The sequence below is a fragment of the Sturnira hondurensis genome, unplaced genomic scaffold (genome assembly GCF_014824575.4).
Source record: "Sturnira hondurensis isolate 20B ecotype Veracruz unplaced genomic scaffold, ASM1482457v3 Scaffold0007217, whole genome shotgun sequence".
In the NCBI taxonomy this organism is placed as follows: domain Eukaryota; kingdom Metazoa; phylum Chordata; class Mammalia; order Chiroptera; family Phyllostomidae; genus Sturnira; species Sturnira hondurensis.
This window is the reverse complement of record NW_028079848.1, coordinates 1,864,804-1,890,266: the sequence shown is the minus strand read 5'-3', so window position 1 is coordinate 1,890,266 and position 25,463 is coordinate 1,864,804. Positions and strand designations below refer to the sequence as shown.

The window sequence follows — 25,463 nt, the reverse complement described above, 5'->3', positions numbered from 1 at the left end:
CACACCACGGATTTCCGCAGGCACAGGGAGAGGAAATGGCATGCTCTGAGGACCCGGAGTTCACTTTCACCCTGAAGAAAGAGGACAGTGAGGGTGGGGACTGGGTTGCCCCACTCCCAAGAAGGCACCTGTTCAGGATGCCCGTGAAGAATGTCACCGGATGTCACGCTGTGTTTGCGCTGCTTGCTTTTTGCACCTTTATAGAAATGGGTTCCTTCTAGTGCTTCTGCCCCTAGTTAACCGTAGCTTATTATTTCTACTGTCTTTCTGTGCCACTGAAGCAATGCTCCCATTGCGAGGAAGGGGCCTTTGAGGGTGGCCTTATAAAATGAAACTCACCCCTGCTCTCGTTCTTGCTACGGGCAGGATAGAGGCGCCTGTAGTCCAAGAGTCTGCCTCAGTCCCCTCCCACTGTGGACAAACGGGGTTCTCGGGGGTCAACCCCCAGCACCCACCAATGCCAGAGGACACGCTCCTGGTCTGATCCTAAACGCAAGGGGCAGTCTTGACCCTGTCTATCAGACGTGACCATGCCCCTTCCAGTCCCAAAGGGAATTTGACTTTTCTTTTTCATGTAGATGAAAACATCCCATGCCAGCAGAGCGACAAGACAAATGATCACAGTCCCCTCCCAGTACTGGACCCCCATCCCTTGTCATGTTCCTGAACAACAGCTTCTTGGAGATCCAGTCATTCCATTTGTTAACAGACAGTCCGTGTTAACAGGCTAGCACGTGGCCGGGAAAGGAGAGAACTCGCCTTCCCTTGTTTATTCTCACGAAACAAAGCTTTGCAGACGGTTGGACAGGAAAGTAGCGATCGGCGCCTCGCAAGCCTGTCAGCCTCTGGGACCAGGACAGAGGCGGCTACACTCGGAAGCCCTGACTAGCAATGCCAGAACACGAGGAGAGCGTCACGAGTTCCAAACCGACGTGTTTTTTTTTTTAAATCGGTTTCTACAGCCAGTATATCCTTAGTGGTAGAACATGCTCAGAAATACAGATCTGCTATTTGAGAACACTTCTATCTTGACAAAGACATGGTATCAGCGCTCTGACTTTAATTACTGGTTCACATGGTTTCACCACATGAACTTTCGTTTCCTCCTTTCTCTATCCAAGGAGGGAGCCCCCAGTTTGATGAGTTAAAAGATAAGCTAACTGTGAACTTGAGTCTGTGTCGGTGCCTGTTTGTAGCTCAGAAATAGGTGCCACACATGGTCGTGGGCCAGAATGGAATTTCTCTAGGGCTCATAGGGAAGCTGTGCACTAACACTAAATTTACTCAAGTCATGCCGTGTTCGAGCTACTGATTTGTCCAATCTTAATAGAAATAGGTTCCTTCTAGTTCTGAACCTGCCTAGGCCCTAAGCTAATCATAGCTCATTATTTCTACTGTCTTTTTGTGCTACTAAAATGATGATCGAATTGCTGGGGAAACTCATCCGAGGTACGTTCCAAACTTTCCTGCCTTCTATGAAATGGCCATTTAGAGTGGACCTTAAGGCTTTTTTATAACTTTTTTTTTCTTTCATTTGCAGCATTAAGAATGAGAATGGCAAAGCTGGGGAAAAAAGTTATCTGACTGAGAGGTGTCCCATCCACGTAAACATTCTCTGGAGAAGAAACTAAGAAATGTCTGCAACTTTCTCTGCTGGATATTTTTTCTTTCTTTCTTTCTTTTTTTTTTTTTTTTGGAGATCCAAAAAAGTACACCCATATTAAGCCATGTGAATAAGCAGTAGTTATTATTTGTGGGGGGAAAATGCAAAAACAGGTGGGGAGCACAAACACTTCACTTTTCCAGTTACTTGACGTGATTCAGTGGGGGGAACCAGTGTATTTTTATTGTATCGATACCAAAGCATTTCTAATAAGAGCTTGTTAAATTTAAGAATAAAGTTATTTAAAATAGCCTGGTTGCGGTGTATTCGCTGAAACCGCAATTTCGCTGACCCAGGCGGAAGGTCCCAGGAAGCCGCTGCCCCTCATCCCAGAAACACCGTCTTCAATGCTGACGCACAAGCACACCCTCCCAGGCCAGCAAGGCTTGGAGACAGGCACATCCTTCCCCCAACAGCCAACTCGGTGGATCTGGGGGCGATTTCAATTCTGCACACACCCGAAAGGTGTGGGCACTAACTAGCCTCGTATTTTGGGCCTGGATTTGGAGTTTCTCAATAGCGCCCACGACTTTACCAATGATAACGGGCATGTGTACCCTTCTCACGGCATCACCGTTTCTTCCATTCAGTTCCACGGGATCCCCGGTTCCCTGGCTGACCGTGAGCTAAGGCTGTTGGACGGAACAATTCCCGTCCAAGGGAAGCGTGGGACGGGGACTGCACACGGTTCCTGCTGAGTGTGGCCCACACACCAGGGCCACCCCACTCCGGTCACTCATAGGAGGTGCTGGGCAGCTGTGTTTGAAGTGGGCATTAGTTTTCTGAAGGACGGTCCCTTGGACAAGATCTTAGCCATGATCAGATTCAGGAAATTCTTATCTCAGGAGTTTGATGACCCTATAGTTGTGTCTGGTGGGGAATCAAAAAATGTGTGTAGATCCTTGCAGCAAACACAGAATACTGTACAATTTCTTTTAGGTATGAATGAGAGAGCACGTGAAGAAGATATGCTTCCGAAGACATGCTCTACAGACTGGGAGAACTCCTTCTCCCCTAAACTGGAGGGACACGGCCAGGCACAATATAATTAAACTGATAACAAGTTTAGGGCCAGCCAACAGCTCACCCCCCGCCCCTTCAGATTTTCCCACCCACCTGTATAATCCAAGAGCAGTCATGAGACCCATATTTGTTTACTGAGGTGAGCTTCACATAACAGAGAAATGACAAAGTGAGCGATTCAGTGGCGTTTCTTCCAGTCACAATATTGTGCCACCACCCCCTCTGTGTCCTAAACAGTCCCATCACCCTGAAGCGAGACTGTACCCCCATCGCGCAGGGCGTGCCTCCCGTTCGCTCCTCCCCCCACCCCGAGCCCAGCGGCCAGCGCTCTGCCGTCTCCCTGCATCCGCTTCTTCCACCATTTCACGTCACGGGAANGAGAGCACGTGAAGAAGATATGCTTCCGAAGACATGCTCTACAGACTGGGAGAACTCCTTCTCCCCTAAACTGGAGGGACACGGCCAGGCACAATATAATTAAACTGATAACAAGTTTAGGGCCAGCCAACAGCTCACCCCCCGCCCCTTCAGATTTTCCCACCCACCTGTATAATCCAAGAGCAGTCATGAGACCCATATTTGTTTACTGAGGTGAGCTTCACATAACAGAGAAATGACAAAGTGAGCGATTCAGTGGCGTTTCTTCCAGTCACAATATTGTGCCACCACCCCCTCTGTGTCCTAAACAGTCCCATCACCCTGAAGCAAGACTGTACCCCCATCGCGCAGGGCGTGCCTCCCGTTCGCTCCTCCCCCCACCCCGAGCCCAGCGGCCAGCGCTCTGCCGTCTCCCTGCATCCACTTCTTCCACCATTTCACGTCACGGGAATCACATCTGTGCCCCTGAGTGTCTGACTTCATTCCCGTGGGGTGACGTTTTGAGAGTTCGCCCACATCACCGCCACCCCGACGCCTCGCTCCTCGCTGCGGCCACAGGACACGCCCCGGCCCGCACGTGCCCCGCGGTCAGCTTGCCCATCCTTCCGCTGATGGACAGGGGTCTGGTTCCATCGCTCGGTTATCATGAATAGTAACGGCGTTGCTGCAAACATCGAATGGCCCTGTGTTTTTCAGTGATGGTCAAATAGACACCACGCAACCTTCACCGCGTTAACCGTTTTTTGGCGTACAGTTCAGCGCAGGAAGTACAGTCCGGGACCGGCAAGCATCACCACCGTCAGTCCCCAGAGCCGGACCCCCTCTCTCCCCCTGCCTCTGGGAACCCTCATGCTCCTTTCCATCCCTGTGGGCTGGACAAGTCCAGGTGACCCCCATAAAAAACACCATCCAGCAGTTTTCCTTTCAGGTCTGGCTTTTTCACTTAACACCATGTTTTCAAAGTGAACGTCAAACTTTTTTTGTAAAGTAAAAAATGCACGTTCTACTTGCGAAATCTGCTGTAGTTCAGTGCTCTGATGGAACAGCGACATCGCGGACCCCGGCCACACAGCACCTGGTGCTGGCACCCGCCCCTCGGGCTGCCCTTCGAGACGAGCCGCACAGGTGAGTGACTTGCAAACCTGCAGGACGGTCAGAACTGGGAGGGGGCAGGTGGGACGCAGGGCCCACTGAGGTTCCAAGGACAAGGCTCCTCTTGAGCTGGGCCAGCCGGCTTTGGCCAGGCAAAGAGGAACCCCCAGGACACTACGGGCGGGAGACCACCAGGGACCAGGCCCAGAGATGCCCTGGTGGGGCTGGGCCAGGAGGCGGAGCCAGGACTCAGTGGGTCTGGACCAAATGTGAGCAAGGCTCAGAAGCAGCCTCTCTTTTAGTCCCGTCCACAGGGGTCACCTTGATCAAGGGCCTCCGTGCTTTCTTCTGCTCCACAGGGCTGAACACATAAATAGACGCCCAGCCAAGCGCCACATGGCCCCGAGAGGTGCCGAGGGGGTATTGGCTGCGTCTGCGTTTTCCCACTGCGCCCTGGCCGGGGCAGAGTGTGCAACCAAGGGTGTCACTGAACACATGTCACAGCCCAAATCCTGACGAACACCACAAGAGTGTGAGCGTGAATAGGTCACTTCCCCGGTGACTTGCATGACAAGCTACCTGTGCCCTCACATGGTGCCACAGACCAGAAAAATAGAAACAAAAACACTTCCACTACAAATGCCCCCACTGCCACAGTCTTCTAGAATTTGTTTCATTCTTTTCCCAAAACACACATTTTTATTTTATAGGGGGCCCACCTTTAAGACGCACACGATTTCAAATGCCTGATATAAAGGCATTTAATTTAACAATCGCTCCTATCAAAAGAAATTTGTTTTTTAAAAAAACTACTCAGATTGTTGATTACAAAAACAGAAAAAAAATTGAGACAAGTGAAGAATAGGCATTTCCAGTTTGGGGATATCAACCACCCACCCATAAGCAGAAGAATCTTAATTTGGTATTATTGAAAAGGTTTGGTCCATTAAGATTAAATAGCAAAGATTTCTTTGGCCAGCTCTCTATCAATTGATGATATATCAAAATAGTGCCAACAGATGAAAAGGAAAAACATAGCATCGCTCAGGCTTGGCACTGGACACCGAGCCAGTTCACACACTTAAAAACAGACAAACCCAGGCCTGTCTTCTCCTCCAAAGAGCTCTTCCTTGTCACATACAGAACATAATTTATTGAGAGAAATATATTAGTCATTTAACCCCTTGTCTCTGAAAACTGGAGGAAAATATTTTAGCATACATTTAGTGTTCTATGCTGAAAGAGGGTTTTGGTTTTTTTTGACACACATTCAGGTTAGATCCGAAGTAGCCTAGACTTAAGTGGACAGAACATGAACACAGAAAATTCACATCTCAGCCCAAAGCTGCTGGGGAAACACCAAGATAAGGAAGAAAAATAAACTTCTGTATCATTTTACCCAGTGAAAGATAAGGTGTACATGGCTGAAGAGGTTATGTGTACCCAACAGAAATTAGGTCTTTGGGCCAACCAGAAACTATAACATAATCAGAACACCCCAAAGGAATAAAATTTAAAAAATAAAATAAAATAAAATAGGACTCCCTACACTTTTTTTTATTCTGAGAATGGCCACTTCTGCTTGTGTCCCTGTCCTGAGATAGTTGCGTTCGTTTGTCAGGAATGTAGAGGGAGGTATCAAACTATTGCTACCAATAATCACGGTTAGAAAACAAACAACTCAAATGAGAAAATTAACTTCTATTCCTAGCCCATAACCCCAACTCCCCCAGAAAAGGTGCGTTTTGTTTGTTGGTTGGTTTCAAATAAAGAATGTGTAGGTGTATTTGAAGGAACACGCTATCCCCATGACGTCATCTGGGGACTGACAATGAACCTCAGGAAAGGAAACAAAGCAGAACTTTGGTATTATGGCGCCACCCACTGGCCAGGAGCCCTTACAGCAGGTGTAAGACCCAACCACAAAATAGATCAATTCTTGCAACAGGAAGGAATGAAACACTGCTTATTCTCATTCATTAGCACATCGGGAACTTCTGGCAGAACAGAGCCACCCATAGCTTATTACCACAAGGAAACAGAGTGATTTGGATGCGTTCACAGGGGCAAGTTTTATTAATTTTGAAAGGCGAGTCTACAATCTCCAAAGGCAACCCACTCAAATCTTGCTGTCAAAACAACGGACACACGAAACGCCACTTCGGCTCTGAAGCAGAAGACGCACACTCACACTTCATAACAGCGAAGGAAATGGCCATATCCGCAAGGGACTTAATTGTCAACAAAACCTACAGTGGGGTCGGCCCCATGTCCACCTTTACCAGCCAAGACAGAAAACACGGAGCAAGGGAAGTGTCCCCAAACACTGGACTGAAAACACATAGTTTCTCAATAAGTCCTGAAAAACAGACCCTTGAGATAAACCGGTAGAAACAGATGTTGTGTTTAAAGCACCGCAGCATTTTCATAGCCCGAAACACGTTTCTGCTCCTCTCCTCTCCCCCGGGGGCCGTCCCTCGTTTGCGGGCAGGTCCTGTTCTCTTGCTTCCATGCTCACGCTCCTGAAACCTCGTCAGGGAATCATCTGAGGGTCGCCTCTCCTGGACCTTCCCTTCAAGACCCAGAATGATGCACAGAGGCCGGAGTGGCCTCCCTGTAGCGTCCAGAGGGGCCTGCTGAGGGTTGGCTTCTAGAAACCAGGCTTCCGCGGCTCACCACCTCGCAAGGCCTGCGCTGCTCTTCCAGGTCAGAGTTCACAAGGTCGCCCCGAGGCGGTCGGTGCGGCCTGAGTCTCTTCGGCTGGATGACCGTGATTACCTGGCCGGTGGCAGCGAGGCCTGGGCTCGCTCAGAGGTAGTAGATGGCGGCTAAGAATATGACCAGGAAAGTGACGTTCCCGCAGACGTAAACCGCTAACACTGCCTTTTTGAAAGCGTGGCCCTGGAAGAAAAGTTGACGTGTGACAAAAAGACACCACCCTCCCTGAGGTTTTTGTCAATGAATAAAATAGAGAGGACTTACTTCTGCGTCAGCTATGGTAAATGGCTCGATAATCTGAATTCTGGTATCATCCAATATTTCAACTGTCAAGGACAAAAACATAAGTTCGTAAGGCCAGTGGGCACACGGGCAAATGTACCACCACAACGGTCTGACTGGCAGTGTTTGCTGATCACATTCTCCCATTTCGAGCTACCAAACATTGCAAATTTCTGAATATTTCAGGCTCCCACAAATGGAGACAAGCACTTAAAACATGCCCTCTCTCTCCAGCCAATAAGCACCCCGTCAAACTCCTCACGGCACAAGTTTTAAGTACAACTCAGGGACCATCTAAAGCCCTTGTATTCCTATCAAGAACCAAAAGCGGCAGGACTAATCAGTTCCTAAAAGCCACCCAGGCTCCTAAATCCACAGCATATACACTAGACAACAGAGAGGTTTTTGTTTTTAGAAAAGGCCGCCTTTACTTATTATTTGGGGCAGGGGAGAGGGGCGGCTGAAAGGACACACCTGGTCCAGGAGGCAAGCGAGTTAAAAAGAATCACGCGCTCTCTGTGACTTCCCCACCCCACGCTGCTCCAGGTGTAGCGCCCAGCCTGGGACTCAGGCCAACCAGGCAGCTCGGGCAGAGCCGGGACGTCCAGTCCGGCGCATTGACAAGCCAGCTACACCTGATGTATCAGATACAAGGCAACCTAAGGGCCAGCACACGGGACGTCAGTCAGCCGGGCGGAGCCTGCTCGCGGCTCTGCCCTGGGCCCACTCGGGGCATCTCTACCCTCTCCACCTCAGGGTTCTCTGCCTCCAGCATTCGGGGCCCTCTGCACACCGGCTCCAGGCCAGACCAGCACGCACAGCAAAGCACTTGTAGAGAAGGCTGCTCCCCCAAAGCCCAAAGTCGCTCCCTTATATTTTACTCCTAATCTCTAACACTTTCATGAAAGAGAGAGGCAGAAAGGGCCCACAATTTTGACCACTGAGCAATCAATCAGAACAGAAATGTTTAACGAGCCACCAGGGAAGAGTCCTCCGTGCGTGCGAAGAGACCAGTCGTATTCCACTGGTTTGTGTGAAAGCGTCTCTGTGTCACGTCGCTTTCCGAGCAGGTTACCTTTTCGAGAGAGTCGGTACGCGTGTATCTCCAGGACGATCTCGGCCCCAACGTGCCAGGCCACGAACCCCAACATTGTATAGGTTTTCCAGGGGCCGGGGAGACGCAGCCCCGGCAGATCCATCCCCAGAAACATTGCTGCCACTGTGTGTATGAGAAATTATATACATGTGAACGTCTCCACCGCCGAGAGAGATGATGGGTGTCTACCTGTGCGTATTACGGCAAGTAAAACATAGTTAAAAGAGTTTACCAGATGAGTTAAATGAATACTTAAGATCAAATATTTCGTGTACTCTTTGTTTTCCCGTCTTACCGTCAGACTGGCTAGGGGAAGATGGGGAAGGAAACGAATCGTGTTGATTCGTCCAAAAGCAGCATCGCACTTGGCGGGAAGTCGGCACTGGAGGCAGGGAGATGAGTGTGGCTCGCACGGGGGGCTGTGCCCCCCTGGCCGCAAAGAGCCCCCCGGTGATGGGCGTGTGGGGGGAGTTGCCAGCTCTGGCGTGTGTTGCCCAAGGCATCGGACTACACTGGAAAGCCACCCCTGACCCGTGCGACCCCCCCTTCCCCGGAAGGCCCCATCCCGTGGAAGGGGCCTGGAGACGGAGGGCCGGGATGCCTGCTCAGCCCAGCTCACAAGTGACCCTCAACTTGAGCTGCTTAAATATTTGGCTGCCCACGTAGTTTATTCTGCTAAAAAAAAAAAGGTCTTAAAAGCAGAGTTTTAGAGTCAATTTGAAAATGTTACACTTGAGCCCCGGCTGGTGTAGCTCAGGGGACTGAGCGTGGGCCTGCGAACCGCACGATCGCGGTTCGATTCCCAGTCAGGGCACATGCCTGGGTTGCAGGCCAGTTCCCAGCAGGGAACGCATGAGAAGCAACCATACATTGATATTTCTCTCCCTTTTCTCCTTCCCTTCCCTTCTAAAAATAAATACATAAAATATTTTTTTTAAAAAAAAGAAAGAAAATGTTACACTTGAAATTGAAATAATGACTCAAATAGTTACCTCTGAGGACGTTCTGGATTTCAATGTTCAAGGCTGATTTCTCCTCGACAATCAACTACTCCAGTTACTAAGGCCTCTACACACCATGTACGCCAAAGGGCGACCGGCACTGTGGGTGACCAGCAATTACATATACAAATGGGGGGGGCACGTGGTTACTCACCTGCTATTATTCTAGCCGCTGTTCCCATCCCCCAGTGAGTCCAGTTAAACAGGCGCCTTCTACCAAAACAAAGAAGCCGTCAGGATTCTTACAAGTGATGGAACGACAATTACTTCCCGAGAGAATAGAAAGCTATTTCTCTTATTGCCTAGGAACTAATTATCTGAATATATTTTAAAGCTTTTCAAGTTGCCCTGGCTGGTGTGGCTCCAGGGACTGAGCGAGGGCCTGCAAACTGAAAGGTCGCTGGTTCAGTGCCCAGTCAGGGCCCACGCCCGGGTTGCAGGCCAGGTCCCCAGCAGGGGGCGCGTGAGCGGCAACCATGCATGGATGTTTCTCTTCCTCTCTTTCTCCCTCCCTTCCCCTCTCTCTAAATATAAATAAATAAAGTCTTTTTTTTTAAAAAAAACCTTTCACGTAAAGAGAACTTATCGCTGAATTCCATAAAATGCAACATGCCTCCCGGGGAGAGGGGGGAGTCCGGCAACCTGTGACCCCAGGGGAAGGGCGGCTCCACAGACAGGGGTGCCTACCTGGGGTCGTGCAGAGGGGGCCGGAAGCCTGCCAGCAGGGGCTGCAGGACCGCCATGGTCATCACGGCGCAGCCCAGGTAGGGGTGACACCCTGCGCGCTGCACAGGGGACATCGCATCACATGAATGCTCTTCAGTGAGACCCCCAAGTTCAACATAGTCCACGTGTGTGTATTCCTAATGTCGTCTTAGACATGTGACGACAGTGACGGGGACAACCACAACAACCGGCACCAGTCCCCGAGCATCCACTCTACACCAGGCACACACACTGCACGCAGGGCACCACGCAGGCTCACTGGGACGCGTCCCACTCGCTGATGGATGACCCACTTTTTTGCCCACGGGGGAGCTGAGGTTCAGAGACACCAAGTGACACGCCCCAGGCCACACGGTGTGTGCACCATGGCGGAGCCCACGCAGAGAATGCCGCCTCTCTCCCGGCGGGTGACAGATGCCCGCCAACACCACCACAGGCGTTCACCGCCCACCTAGACTGGGGCGTGCGTGCCGAGAGCCACCACCGAGGTACTGGGATGATCTGCTGGGACCCCCGCGCTCCTCCGAGCTCGCGTAGCGAGAGCCAGAACTGAAATGTCAAATTTTGAGGGCACCAGCAGCCCCGGCTCTGACCTCAGCACATCGCTCATTCTCGATAAGCCTCATTCACACATTCACTAAATACACACTGAGTACCTACTCAGCCCCAGAATCTGTCCCGAGTGCGTAAGCTGCACAGTGAACAAGCACAGGGCTTACATACTCGTGTGGGAGGCAGAGAAAGGAAAATTACAACAAATTGTCCAGCATGACACAGGGAAAATACAGAGCATGGCAGGGTGCTCGGAGAAGCCGTCTTGAGCAAAGACTCAAAGCAGCTGAGGGTGGAGGAGGGGTGACTGAGGCCATGTGTCTCTGCAAAGACCCCAGCAGAGGCCTGCCTGGAAGTCGGGCAGCAGGGGTGAAAGGGACGATGAGTTCGGGCAGGGGGGATCGGGTTAGGGAGTCACTGGGGGCCCAGTCATGGAGGTTGTTGGATGGACTTGACCTGTAACTTTGAATCAAACTGAGACATTAGAGAACCAGTCTGGGGCAGAGGGGTGGCATGACCTGATTTGGTTTTTAAAACTCATTCTGCCTTCTTGGCTGCATGGGAAACGGCTGGCCTGGAGAAACCAGTGAGAAGCGCCCACCGCAACAGCCCAGCCAGCAGGGGGCGGTGCTGAGGCCCACAGAGCAGTATCTGTGATGGGGAGACGCACAGGGTTGTAAAAGTAGGGCCAACAGATTCCCGGGCGGCTCTGACACTGGGTGAGGGGCGGGGTGTGCGCAGAGAGCAGAGTTCAGGACAAGTCCAAGGCTGCTGCCCAAGAAAGGTGCAGTCACAGCTCACGGGAGCTGGAGGCAGGTGAGGCAGGACAGGGAGGAAAGGTCAGGAGCCCCACCCTAGACACGCCGAGTTCGAGAGCCTTGGGCAGGTTCCCGTCCCCAGGACACGGCAGAACGTGTGAGTCTCCAGCCGGCCGTGAGGTCTAAGCTGCAGACCCAGCCTCAGCCTCTTCCTTTGCGATGTGGGATCACGGCCGCAGCCACTGCCTTCGAGGTTTTTAATTGAACGATAACACTTCGCACAGCTGGTCCCTGAGGGAACGCACCGAGGTTAGCTCGGTGGAAGGCACCCCGTTCACTAGAGGAGATGGCCTATGGTGTCCGTGTGCCAGACACAGCAGCACATGCAAAACGCCCACTAGTCCATGGTCAGAAAACTCTCTACAGCCACAGAGGGTACACGGAACAGTTGACGAAGCCTAAAAACACATTTCGTCCCTAAGGGATCTGCCCTGACCCCCTCACTCCACCCCTGACCCCCACTGGGTGAAACAGTCTGCAGATGAGTCACACGGAAGGAGGAGAAGAAGGAGGAACACCCTTCCGCCCATCATCCCCGGAGAGTAACACAGCCTCTCCTCGGACTTCTAAGGGAACTTAGTAAAAAGCTTTACGTGGCTTATGCGGTGCTTACCCGACTCCAGCCTCCCCGGTACACGAAGGGCAGGACAAAAGCGACGCCGGTGAGGACGCAAGTGGTGAGCATGAGCGTGCGATGCACCTGCAAGGGGGAAGTGGCAGGGCGAGAGGACGGTTGCTTGTGTCAGAGACCGCAGCTGGCGTTGCCGTGGGGACGAGATCGCGGGAGACTCCCTGTGGGCATGCTTCTGATTGACGTCTGGCCGGTGTGTGGTCAGTTAAAAATCTGAGTACCCCCCACCGAACCTCAAAGACAGCCCTAAGCCCTGTCCTCGCCGTTCACAAGCATTTGCCAGGCTCCCCAACTCCGGGCGGCAGGGCCGGGCCTCTCCCACGTCGCTCAAGCTTTCTTGCCGGCCAGCCGGGCGAACGCTGTCCCAATAAGCAGCGATTGTTCTACAGACCTGCGTTCTAGCTCAGCACATCCTCACGGACCTTCCTCTGATCGTCAAGTGTCTATGCTCTGTGACCCGCGAAAGGTCAGGTTTGTTTTGCTCTGTGTTAAGTGATGATTGGCTCTCGATCAGGCCACTATTGAGAGTCGGGCCCTCATCCCAAGCAAAGGGCAATGTGAAAAGAAACACGTCTTCTTCCCATGCCCACCCGCAGGCAGGACAGACGGCCTTGACTGGTGGGTCAGGGTGGTGGGAGGACGACTGGCCGGCAGCCAGAGGGCACACCCCTGCGGGGGCATGGAGGGGGTGGCAGGGAGCACCCACCATTTCTCCTGACTGCTCTCCTTCCTTCCTCCACCCTCTGTGCTCAGCGCCACTGGACACAGACGTCAGGACCGTTAGGGTCCCGAAGTCTAAGTGACCAGGGACACACAGGCCCCGGCACCCTCTCTTGCCCAACCCCATCCTTCATTGAGCCGACCCTGTTCTGAGCTCTATCCAGTGTCTTGTGTCCATGCTCAATCGGTTAGGAAACCAAAGAGCAAAAGACAGGAAACCGTGAGGATTCCAAAGCTACAACCACCGTACCACACACACAAACAGGGAGAGGAACCCCCGAACGCATCTGTCTTCATGTTGTGACGTGCAACAATGCGGAAACGGCCTGAAGGCGTTCCCCCACCTACCTGAAACCAAGCGGCCTCACCAAAGACAGGGTGTGATAACACAGGCTTGAAGAACCGGGCGACGATCACCCCTATGCTAACGGCAGCCACCCAGGCCACTAACATCAGCGCGCCTGCAGGAAGGAAAAACCACGATGACATCCCAGAGCAACCCAGCCGCTCTGGACGACCAAGCCGGACGCGCAGAAAAGATGCATGACCCTCAAAGGACGTTCACTCAACACACGCAGAAGGTCAAACGCCCCGTACAGTCCGGCACCACCATCCCCAGGGGACTGCGAACCGCTCACATGCCCACACTCCCACTGCACGCAAGGCGCTGTCTCAAGGTGCTCTCCAGGCAGGAACCTAATTCCCCTTTACGACGGTCCTGTGAGGCGGTTACAATGGTCGCTGCTCCGGTGCTCTGGGTGGGAAGCGAAGGCACAGAGGGGCTCTGGGACCCGCCCGAGGTCACAACCTGGGGACTCCACCCAGCCTGGCTGGGGCAACCGTGCCCCTGCCATTACACCTATGCGGCCTGCAGGCACCTGGGAAGCGTCCCCCATCACACTCCAAAACACAGACACACAAACAACNAGGTCAAACGCCCCGTACAGTCCGGCACCACCATCCCCAGGGGACTGCGAACCGCTCACATGCCCACACTCCCACTGCACGCAAGGCGCTGTCTCAAGGTGCTCTCCAGGCAGGAACCTAATTCCCCTTTACGGTGACGGTCCTGTGAGGCGGTTACAATGGTCGCTGCTCCGGTGCTCTGGGTGGGAAGCGAAGGCACAGAGGGGCTCTGGGGCCCGCCCAAGGTCACAACCTGGGGACTCCACCCAGCCTGGCTGGGGCAACCGTGCCCCTGCCATTACACCAATGCAGCCTGCAGGCACCTGGGAAGCGTCCCCCATCACACTCCAAAACACAGACACACAAACAACCACAACAAAACCCAACCCAAGTACCTTATCTCTGAATCCACTTATTTAGGCATAGGAGCAAATTAACAATAATAAAGCTTAAAGTTATTTCCAAGCTTAACTATCATAACATTCATTGAAAATCTACAAGAAGAGATGACACTGGAGACTATAAATGAAATATACCAAATAAGGAGTGTTCCCCCCAAATACTGATCTTCACACTAGTGTAGTACGCATTATATCATTCCCCTGCTTCTAAGCCTCATCTTTCCAAAAATAGGCAGGGCTACTTTTCAAACGGAATCAGTGTCACCTGTAGAAGCAGACAGAGCAGGTCAGGGCCTGTTCTCAGGCCACTGCTCTCCCAGCTCGGTCCCTGTCCCCAGTTAAGTGCCAGGCACCGAAGCACAGACCGAGCATGTTGAATACCCTCCGTCACCTGTACAGGGCTCACTCTTCAATAACAAACCATGTCTTTGAGACCAAGCTACTGTTATAAAATCAAAACCACAAACAACTTGCATTAGCATTTACTACAATAAGTAGCGGAATTAAGGTCTCATAAAAGTTAAGTCTAATAACCCAGTGACATTCAGCTGGAAACGGCGAGGACACTTTTTCCAAATGACAGATGCCTTAAAGGCTCCACTGGTGATTTTACTGTGCGGCCAGCGTTAAAACCACTGAATTATCCCTGGTCTCCATCGTTAACGAAAATGAGCAAACGTTCAGGGAAGCGCCGATACCTGCAAGGTTCAGTGGCCACACAGGGAAGACTCGAGAACGCTTGCTGAGTGACGCTCGCCACCCCTCCCAATCCGGCCGCGCTGACTCGTCCGGTAAATTTATTCCACAGAATCCGAACGCGACCACCCAGGCGGCTCACTCACCATGAGCCTTCAGAAGGAGCGGAGACTGGGACCCTCCTACATCCTCCGGGGGACCGGTCACATCATGTTTGTCATACGTAATCAGGGGTTGCTGGGAATGCCGATAAATTCGACCTGAAATTATAAAAAGAAGGGGGGAAAAAAAAGATGGAGAGGAACTCCTTCCTCGGCAGAGGGAGAAAGGAAGAGATCGTCACAACATGAAAACAAAAGTGCTTAAAATAATAAGAAAGAAACATCAACAGAGAGGCCGTGCATGTACAAAAGCAACATAAATATAGATGTAAGGTCACATGACCTTACTGAAAACAAAATTGAAGCAATACCAATAATATAGCCCAACCAAGAAATGAATCAAAGTGAGGACCAGGAATACAGAAGTGATGGCGAAAGACCCATAGACGGTTTTAGTCGAAATAATTACTGTTACTATGATCACAAGTCATCAAAAATGTCAAGTGTAAGTCTGGAAAGAGAATACATTAAAAAAGTAATCTAGAATCCTAGAGTAAAGTAACAGAAATTGGGTCTTGGAGAAGAACAAAAACATTTTGATGCCAAGTTATTTGATGACGTACAGTCAGTTTGGGCTGGGTTTGACAAGTAAATCAAAATCCCAAAGAAAAGTGATGTCAACAATTTGAGAATAGATTCTTATATTATTATTTACTACGTATACATTTAAATCCATGAATGTTCAGAGTTGTTCCAGGCAGTTTGTACATGTGAGTATGTGTGTGTATGACTTCATTCATTCTGAGACTCTAAGCCACAGAAAGACTCACCTTTCACCCAAAGACATATGTACAAGAATGTTCACAGAGACTTTTTATGCTAGCCTCAAAAATTTAAACAAGCTGCCCTGGCCAGTGTAGCTCAGCGGATTGAGTGCGGGCTGCAAACGAAAGGGTCACCAGTTCCATTCCCAGTCAGGGCACAGGTCTGGGTTGCAGACCAGGTCCCCAGTGGGGGCCATGTGAGAGGCAAGCACACAGTGATGTTTCTCTAGCTCTCTTTCTCCTTCCCTTTCCCTCTCTCTAAAAATAAATAAATAAATAAAATCTAAAAACAAAATAACCCTTCCTAAATTTAAAAAAATGTCAATAATTCTTTTAAAAAATTAAACAAGCTAAATGGATACCATTAGGAGTATAAGTAAATAAATCATGGAACATAGATTATTTTTAGAATATAAGGCAAGTGATGAAAAGAGTAAAAATAATTAAGAAACTTGATATAACACATATATACATGAGTCTTTGTCCCAAACAAAAACATATATTAGACCACAGATTACATGGTAATAATTTCCAAAAAGAAATAACTTCACAGAAAACGATTATACTATCTATCCAAAATGCAACAAACCTAAAAATTAAGAACAAAAAGCTAGAAAAAAGGTCCATCTAGATATTTATAAAACTACTTTTCTAAATAACCCTTGGATGAAGTAGGAAATCAAAACTAAATCACAAGACTTCTTAAAAGTGAGTGACAGTGAAGTCATGTCATATCAAAACCCAGGTGATGCAATCAGGGTCCTATTCACAAGCTTTATCACCTAAAAGCATTTCCTTAAAAAAAAAAAAGAAAAAGGCAAAAGACTTAAAGCACTGACTGAAGTGGTCATTTCATTCAAGCCGCATTTACACCCACAAAACGTATCCTAGGAATCAGAAAGACTGATTAAAACTCAAGGTGGAAATTCACCAACTAAAACGTCCAAGTCGAAAAATCAGAAAAACCAAGCCTATGAAAAAACAATAACATCAACTGAGTTTTTGGCAACTCCGGCCACAAGACAAAAAGGAGTACTGTAAACAATGTGAGAAGTGACGTCACCACGGCCACGCCACATTTTTCTGGGAGAAGCAAACCACGCAGTGAAATAAGGAAGGACAGGAGGGCTGTTACCCCTGGTAGTCTCCAAACCACATACGATGTTTACCCGGAAAATCCAAGATCATCGACCAGAAAACTCGGTGGCTGAACTCAAAAATCAAAACTCTCAAAACATTCAAAAATCAGTAACTCTCCTATACGCCAACAAGTTTAGAAAACCTAAGCAAAATAATCCCATCCACGATAGTTTTAGAAGTCTATAAAATCCCTAGGAACAAAGTATCAAAAAATACTTAAATGCTTCATGAAGACACAAAGAAAACCAGAGGATCGGGGTGCGCAGAACACCCCAAAGTATTTATTCTGGGGCGGAGAGACCCACCATTTACTGCAAAGCTGCTGATTACCCTCTGAAGTAATCTAAAATTTGATGGCAGTTCAGTCCCACCCCAAGCAGGATTTTTAATGGAATTCAACAAATCATTTCTAAAGTTCATCCAAAGAACAGTTATGTAACAAAAGCAAGAATTCCTGAATAGGAAGGCCAGGAGGCTACCAAAATCCCCAACCCGTTGTAAAGCTATGGTAATTCAACCAGTGCAGAAACAGAAAAACAGATCAACGAAAAAATAAGCTGGAAATAGTTGGGTTTACTGATAGATTTTCAGGGTGAGATTAAAGCTTCCGAAGAAGCGAGGACAAAAGTTAGGACACCCGACTGCCTGTTTGGCCAACGCTATCGTACGGCGGCTCGTTTGTAACCGAGAAGACGAGAGCTGAAGCAGAGAACCAGACGTTTCACGTCCTCAGGGCCTAGAGAAGAGAGTGAAGAAGAGACACCATCAGGAGCTACAAAAGTGTCCAAAGAAAAAGATAAAGGAGACTGCTGAGCATGACCAGAGAGCCACTGAAGAATCGAGTGGGGAGAAAGTGTCTGCCGCCAGGATTCACTGCGAAGCCTCGGACGGAGCCCCGGCCAAGCCTTCACTAAGGACCCTGACCATGTCCGAGCTTCGCTGGATGATCCCGTGAGAACATGACCGTCCCGTCCACAGGAGGGGAGCACGTACGCAGCTCAAAGCTCTTTGGGACGAGGGATTCCGCAACTGTTCGAAGCACAGGCCATGTGACAATGGGGTCTCTACTTTGTTCATTATTCAAAGTGGGAGATTTCCCAATTGTGACCCACTTCACCCAAACAAGTCCTGCCTGCCTTTCAGCTCAGACACGCGGCCGTTCTCCAGGCGGCTCCCCTTGTGGCTGGCCAGTGTCAGCGATGGGGAGAGAGCTGCTGTTAGAAAGACATTCTAAATGGGTCTTACTGACGTGGAGTGTGCTGCTCACGCACACGGGTGAGTCATCACAAAGATGACGCGACCGCCCTGTCCCCCAAACCAGGGGACAGCTGGAAAGTGAGTCCCCTGCAGCAGCGATGTCCAAGTGTGTTCTCCTGAGGTTTGCTGCGGTTTTGCTTTTCTGCTTTGCATTCCATCAGTTTAAAAAAAACGAGTCGGTGGCCCATATATGTATATTTATATTTGTACAGCATATGTACAGTACATATTTATATATGTATAGTATGTATACATGCATATAGGTATAATGTGTACTATATATGGCAGATATGTCTGGTATGTGAATAAGCTATTCATGCACCATTGTTTTGCTACATTATGAACGTGGTAAAATACATTAAAATAGAATTTTTAAATGAGATGAAACATATCTAAATAGAAAGTTCTGGTGTTGTTCCCTCCCCGTACCCCTGGACTGCCTTCCAATAGGGGCACCTTTGGGAAGAACTCTGTCCTACAGCAGTGAGTTATCCAACCACAGCCCACGGAACTCCCACCTGAGAACGCGGACTCCAAGCACCGCCCACCGAGATTCGGTGGGTGGAGCTCAGAAACCTGCACGTGGACAGTCACTCCAGGGGGTTCTGAAGCAGGTCATGGGAGCCCCACCCTTTGAGAAATGCCATAAAAGACACGTCTGGGAGGAATATTACCTTCAGAGAGGTAAGTCACTAAAAACTACGTCGGCATTCGTTTCCTGCAGTTCTTCCAAACGTCACTAGCCGAGACCTTGAACAAAATCTAATCTTTCCCATGAACATGGGTTGCAGTGCCCACCTGGGTGGTCTCCTGAAGGATAAAGCAAGCACTCAAATGCATAAAACGACTTGAGGCTGGCACCAGGCCCACTGGGGAGGATGTGGGGCGGGACAGCACGCCCCCAGGGTACCAGGAGGCCTCTGCCGTGGACGGGACATCCTGCAGCGGGAACTTAGCCATCCTGGAGGACCCCTGCCCTTCACTGTCTCCATCTCCTGAGAGACAGCTCAGATCCAAGGAGAGGAAACCCCCACGGAACTGGTTACACCACAAGAGCCAACACGGCTGGCAACGACTCCCAAGTCACCACCTCTAGTGCCCCTGCAAGGGGTCTGCTAAAGTCACTGCACTCGGGACAGCCGGCCGGAGATACGTCGTCTGGCTCACTCACAGCCTCAGTGCTGTTCACCTGCCAGAAATCTCTTGTGTCATAAGCCTGTTGCCTTATCACATAGTTGACACTTCTTTTATCTAGTTTCTAAGGAAACAAAGGCTGAAGGTCAACCAAGTCAAAATAGAAGGCAAAAATGGAAAAGGGTTTTGATAAATCTTTACCCACAAGTGTGTATATATATATATATATATATATATATATATATATATATCTTTAAAATGAGCAATTACAGTAGTCTCTCCAAAAGCAGGGGTGAGGAGGGAGAAGAGAAAAATTCCTTGAAAAGACAGTTTTTATCTATAGACAGTACCTACCTTCCTCAGCGGCACCAGAGGCTAGAAATATGTAGTAGCTGGCGTTTAGAGCGAATCTGTTCTTAGCCCCGGGAAGGGTAATGTTTCTCCTGAAAGAGCATTGCATAACCCCGTCCTCCAGCCTCCAGGCCATCTCCTCCAGGGCATCCTGCAAACACGCAGAAAGGGTCTTCTGAGAACTTCCAAGTCTGCTAAAACTGAGGCAGGATCGAAACCCCGCCCTGTCCCATGTCCTTTCTCTCAGGTCCTGTGCGCACGTTCTGTCTGCAGCGTCTGTCCACTTCCTGTTTGACGGGTACGAGACACTACGTCTCCGGGTTTATTTGTCTTTATCCCGCTTGGCAAAAGTATGATTTTTCACTTGGAGTCAAAATCCCACAGTCAGTCCCCCTGCCCAGGTGAGAAACGTTAAGACTCCATCTGGCCGCGGCTAACAATCACAAACGCTGAAGACGCAATGAGCCAACAGAACGCTACTGGCCCCTAGTGGCCCAAACGCACCATGCAGCCAGGGAGAGGACGTGTCCACCCGTGGGAGTCAACCCCAGGGGAGAGCAGCGTGGGGAACGCGCCCTCTCATTAGCCGACGGCTACTGCTCACTCGGAGCTCATGCGCTGGCCAACTGCCCTTGTAAAAAAGCCACGACTCTCCTGGACATGGACCGCCTTTGGCACAGATGCCAGTGAGGGCCACACAAGCCAACGGCCCAGGCACTGGACCAGGCTCCGCCATATGCGCTCTGCTTTGTCACGGGGAAAGAAATTCCTGTGTCACTAACACAAACCTCTTCTTTAAACATCTGCCTGCGAGCTGCTGAAAAGGGTGGACGCGTTGAGTGTCTCGACACGCCATACATTACTTTCTGTACGATGCGGCAAAAGAGATTTAAGGGGCCCTGGCTGGTGTGGCTCAGTGGATTGAGCGCGGGCCTGCGAACCACGGTTCGATTCCCAGTCAGGGCACATGCCTGGGTTGCAGGCCAGTTCCAGGCAGGCAACACACCGGAGGCGGCCATACATTGATGTTTCTCTCCCTCTCTCCTTCCCTTCCCCTCTAAAGATAAATAAATAAAAAATATTTTTAAAAAATGATTTAAGGGGCACGGGCAAGCAGTCATCTCTTCCTGCGAGAGGAAGTTGTTCTGCGCTCCCGGAAGTGCAGGAAAGTGGACGGACTTGCGGTTGTGCAGGATGCACACGCCTAGAGACCGCACGTACGGCACGGTGACTACGGTTAGGAATGCTGCACTGAGTACCGGAAATCTGGTCAGAGAGCAGGTTCCAGGGGCTCTCTCCACAAAAAAGTGGTGACCACATGAGAAGATGGGTGTGCCCGTTAGCGTGAGTGCAGTAATTATTTCGCTATGTATATGTAAGTTGAAACATCATGTTGCACACCTGAAATATAAATACATTGTATCTGTCTATTTATTTTATATATGTACATATAAAATAAAACAAAGTGCAGAGACGTTTTTCCCCAGGGGGTCTGCTCAGGCACTGCCACTAACATGGGTTCCAGGCTACCCCGCCCCGATAGACACAGGCCGCTGTTAGCCACGTGGCCAGCAGGGGGCGGGCCGGGGGGGCTCCTAGGAGCGGCACACCTACCAAGGAGTCCATCACAGGGTGGCTTCGCCCCTCCAGGNGCACACCAGTATATATATATATATATATATATATATATATATATCTTTAAAATGAGCAATTACAGTAGTCTCTCCAAAAGCAGGAGTGAGGAGGGAGAAGAGAAAAATACCTTGAAAAGACAGTTTTTATCTATAGACAGTACCTACCTTCCTCAGCGGCACCAGAGGCTAGAAATATGTAGTAGCTGGCGTTTAGAGCGAATCTGTTCTTAGCCCCAGGAAGGGTAATGTTTCTCCTGAAAGAGCATTGCATAACCCCGTCCTCCAGCCTCCAGGCCATCTCCTCCAGGGCATCCTGCAAACACGCAGAAAGGGTCTTCTGAGAACTTCCAAGTCTGCTAAAACTGAGGCAGGATCGAAACCCCGCCCTGTCCCATGTCCTTTCTCTCAGGTCCTGTGCGCACGTTCTGTCTGCAGCGTCTGTCCACTTCCTGTTTGACGGGTACGAGACACTACGTCTCCGGGTTTATTTGTCTTTATCCCGCTTGGCAAAAGTATGATTTTTCACTTGGAGTCAAAATCCCACAGTCAGTCCCCCTGCCCAGGTGAGAAACGTTAAGACTCCATCTGGCCGCGGCTAACAATCACAAACGCTGAAGACGCAATGAGCCAACAGAACGCTACTGGCCCCTAGTGGCCCAAACGCACCATGCAGCCAGGGAGAGGACGTGTCCACCCGTGGGAGTCAACCCCAGGGGAGAGCAGCGTGGGGAACGCGCCCTCTCATTAGCCGACGGCTACTGCTCACTCGGAGCTCATGCGCTGGCCAACTGCCCTTGTAAAAAAGCCACGACTCTCCTGGACATGGACCGCCTTTGGCACAGATGCCAGTGAGGGCCACACAAGCCAACGGCCCAGGCACTGGACCAGGCTCCGCCATATGCGCTCTGCTTTGTCACGGGGAAAGAAATTCCTGTGTCACTAACACAAACCTCTTCTTTAAACATCTGCCTGCGAGCTGCTGAAAAGGGTGGACGCGTTGAGTGTCTCGACACGCCATACATTACTTTCTGTACGATGCGGCAAAAGAGATTTAAGGGGCCCTGGCTGGTGTGGCTCAGTGGATTGAGCGCGGGCCTGCGAACCACGGTTCGATTCCCAGTCAGGGCACATGCCTGGGTTGCAGGCCAGTTCCAGGCAGGCAACACACCGGAGGCGGCCATACATTGATGTTTCTCTCCCTCTCTCCTTCCCTTCCCCTCTAAAGATAAATAAATAAAAAATATTTTTAAAAAATGATTTAAGGGGCACGGGCAAGCAGTCATCTCTTCCTGCGAGAGGAAGTTGTTCTGCGCTCCCGGAAGTGCAGGAAAGTGGACGGACTTGCGGTTGTGCAGGATGCACACGCCTAGAGACCGCACGTACGGCACGGTGACTACGGTTAGGAATGCTGCACTGAGTACCGGGAATCTGGTCAGAGAGCAGGTTCCAGGGGCTCTCTCCACAAAAAAGTGGTGACCACATGAGAAGATGGGTGTGCCCGTTAGCGTGAGTGCAGTAATTATTTCGCTATGTATATGTAAGTTGAAACATCATGTTGCACACCTGAAATATAAATACATTGTATCTGTCTATTTATTTTATATATGTACATATAAAATAAAACAAAGTGCAGAGACGTTTTTCCCCAGGGGGTCTGCTCAGGCACTGCCACTAACATGGGTTCCAGGCTACCCCGCCCCGATAGACACAGGCCGCTGTTAGCCACGTGGCCAGCAGGGGGCGGGCCGGGGGGGGCTCCTAGGAGCAGCACACCTACCAAGGAGTCCATCACAGGGTGGCTTCGCCCCTCCAGGCGAGAGGGTTGGATGCGCACAGCCTGACCGTCCCGGACACACAGGTAAGCGTCATCATCCCCCTGGAGAACAGTTGCAGACGGGAAAGTTTACAGGAATTTCAACATTTTATTTTTTTAAGTCCTGGATAAAATCAAATTGTATTTGACACCGTAAAAACATCATTTGCTGACAGTCTTACATGATACTATCATTCTAGAGAATTGGCTGTCCAATTTATTAATCAGAATGATTTTGTTATCCTGGCCGGTGTAGTTCAGTGGATCGAACATGGGCCTGAGAACAAAAGGGTTGCCAGTTCGAATCCCAGTCAGGGCACATGCCTGAGTTGCTGGCCAGATCCCCAGGAGGGGGTGGATGAGAGGCAACCACACATTGATGTTTCCCTCTCTTTCTCCTTTCCTTCCTCTCTCTCTAAAAATAAATAAATAAATAAAACCTTTAAAAAAAATAAAAATGATTTTGTTATCATATGAGAGCAGTATAAATTCAGTATTAATATCGGGCTAAAATAGACATACAACACATTTATGCCCCCATCAACCCATCACCAATTCAATACGCTGCTAATGCTTTCATATACATTTGTCCAAATCTATTTATATTTATGCCTATTTTTTCTCTCCCAATAAGAAAACACCTCGTTTTGCTACCTTTTTAAATTGATCAGGAACATTGTTCTGGATAGTTGTAAATAAACGTCTATGTCTTACAAATTTCATGACTGTGAGTGCACAGCATTATACTGGGTTTGGGGGGGGTAACCTTTAAGACGGGAGACAGATATTGCTTCGTAGGTGCACAGTCCAGAGGTTCGGTATGACAGACTAAGGCCCAAAGGTCAGCGCTCAAGGGGAAGTTCTTTGCCAGGTCAATTCCCATGCATCCCACCATCTCGAATATTCCCTAGCTCTAGAAGCTACATCTTCTTTAAACTGACTCCCCAAGGGTAGACTGCCTCTTCAAAGGGCATGGTATCCCTTTAAGGTACAAATGAATAACCTAGATTTTAAATTATTGCGCATAGTTTGGGCTCTTTCACCGATTCTAAATCATTCTCCATAAACTATCTAACAAGGCATTTTATGTGCTTCGGTCACTAAGCTCCTTACAAAAGCTCCGAGAACAGCCAGGTACAATCAGTGTCACGATTCTAACATATTTTAATTGGATTTTCAAAAGTTCCACTTTCGAGAACTCTCAAGTACGTAACCTTCGCAAAGCAATTCTTCACTGTTACGCATCTTATCTTCAATTCAGAATCAGCCCAACTCAAGGTGAGAAATGTGGTGTTGTCATGAATTAAACCAGGATTTCAGAAACGAGGGCGCACAGACCAAATTCAACCCTAAGCCTGCTTTTGCCCAGGCCACAGGCTGGCAATAGTGTTTACATAACCCAATGTTTTTCTTTTAATTAAAGGAAGAATGATATTGTCTCACGGAAGGTAAAAATAGATGAAATCCAAATTTCAGGGTCCGTAAATAAAGTTTTATTGGAACACAACACGCCTATTAATTCATGGGCTGCTGTCTGGCCGCTTTGGTGCTACAATGGCAGAGTTGAGCCGTTCCAACCAAGACCGTGTGGCTCACAGCTTCTAAAGTTAGTATCTGGACCTGCCGAGCTCTAATTTAAACAAGCAGTATGCAATTTCTAGAATGTCTGTCATCAACGAACCATAAGAATTCTTTTATATATGCGTCATAAATTAATCTGTACACACACACACATACACACAAAAGACATGGAGAGAGAGAGAGAGAATGAGAGACAAGGGTGGATGAATTGGCAACTGTAGACGAAGGGCTCACTGGTGTTTGCTGTCGTATTCTTTCAACCTTCACGCAATTTAAAACTTCTCAAAACAACAAGTTGGGGTGGGTCAGAGGAAGAAGGACTGTGAGAAGGACTGTGAGAAGGCGCACAGACGGGAGAAATCTAAGTCGCCACCCAAACTGCCCTGGACGCCAGAGAAGGTGCCGGCGGTGGTGAATGAGACAGTCCACAAGTTGCCCGGGACAGTATCTGAACAGAAACCATCGGTGAGAAAAGCCGCTTTTTAATCACTGTCGGTCACCGAGAACTAGGGACACAGAGAACATCAGAGAGGGCGGGAGCACGCTCAGGGCTAAGGAAGGCGGTTTGTGGCGCCCAGTGACACGCCTGTCTAGACAAAGCAGCCGGACCTCCCAGTCTGGAACACAGAGAGGCCAGGCCTGGGAACATTCTGGAATTTGATGTTGAGAAACTGTTCATAGAACAAGATGATACTGGGCATGGCAGGGAAGAGAACAGAAGTTACGATAGTAGATATATTTGATACACTTTATTATTATTATCTTTAAAAATATCTGAGATGTATATTCTTTGAAAGTCAGTAAAAAGTCAGATATTAACAAGTCGTTACTAGCAAAAATTCGAGAAATTATACTCGTCATCAATGTTAATGATGAGACCTGCTATCAAAACAATTGCTATCGTTAATTTACAAGCCGATTGGAA

General features: G+C 49.5%; 2 protein-coding genes across 4 annotated transcripts in view; one reads left to right on the top strand and one right to left on the bottom strand.

The window, feature by feature from the left end:
- Positions 1–1,913, top strand: part of PALMD (palmdelphin) — a 46,189-nt gene extending 44,276 nt beyond the window's left edge. The window contains exon 8 of the mRNA XM_037051352.1: positions 1,541–1,913. Coding sequence (XP_036907247.1) covers positions 1,541–1,584 — 44 coding nt within the window. The 3' untranslated portion in view covers positions 1,585–1,913. The remainder of the gene's footprint in view (positions 1–1,540) is intronic.
- A 4,290-nt stretch (positions 1,914–6,203) lies between these two features.
- The window catches only part of FRRS1 (ferric chelate reductase 1), a 29,351-nt gene continuing 10,091 nt past the window's right edge, over positions 6,204–25,463 (bottom strand). For all 3 annotated transcript variants that reach the window (XM_037051349.1, XM_037051351.1, XM_037051350.1), the window contains 10 exons: positions 22,922–23,020; positions 21,310–21,457; positions 14,850–14,963; positions 13,049–13,161; positions 11,963–12,049; positions 9,941–10,038; positions 9,408–9,466; positions 8,232–8,375; positions 7,139–7,200; positions 6,204–7,057 (listed from right to left, as the gene is read on the bottom strand). In XM_037051349.1, coding sequence (XP_036907244.1) covers positions 6,965–7,057; positions 7,139–7,200; positions 8,232–8,375; positions 9,408–9,466; positions 9,941–10,038; positions 11,963–12,049; positions 13,049–13,161; positions 14,850–14,963; positions 21,310–21,457; positions 22,922–23,020 — 1,017 coding nt within the window. In that variant the 3' untranslated portion in view covers positions 6,204–6,964. The remainder of the gene's footprint in view (positions 7,058–7,138; positions 7,201–8,231; positions 8,376–9,407; positions 9,467–9,940; positions 10,039–11,962; positions 12,050–13,048; positions 13,162–14,849; positions 14,964–21,309; positions 21,458–22,921; positions 23,021–25,463) is intronic.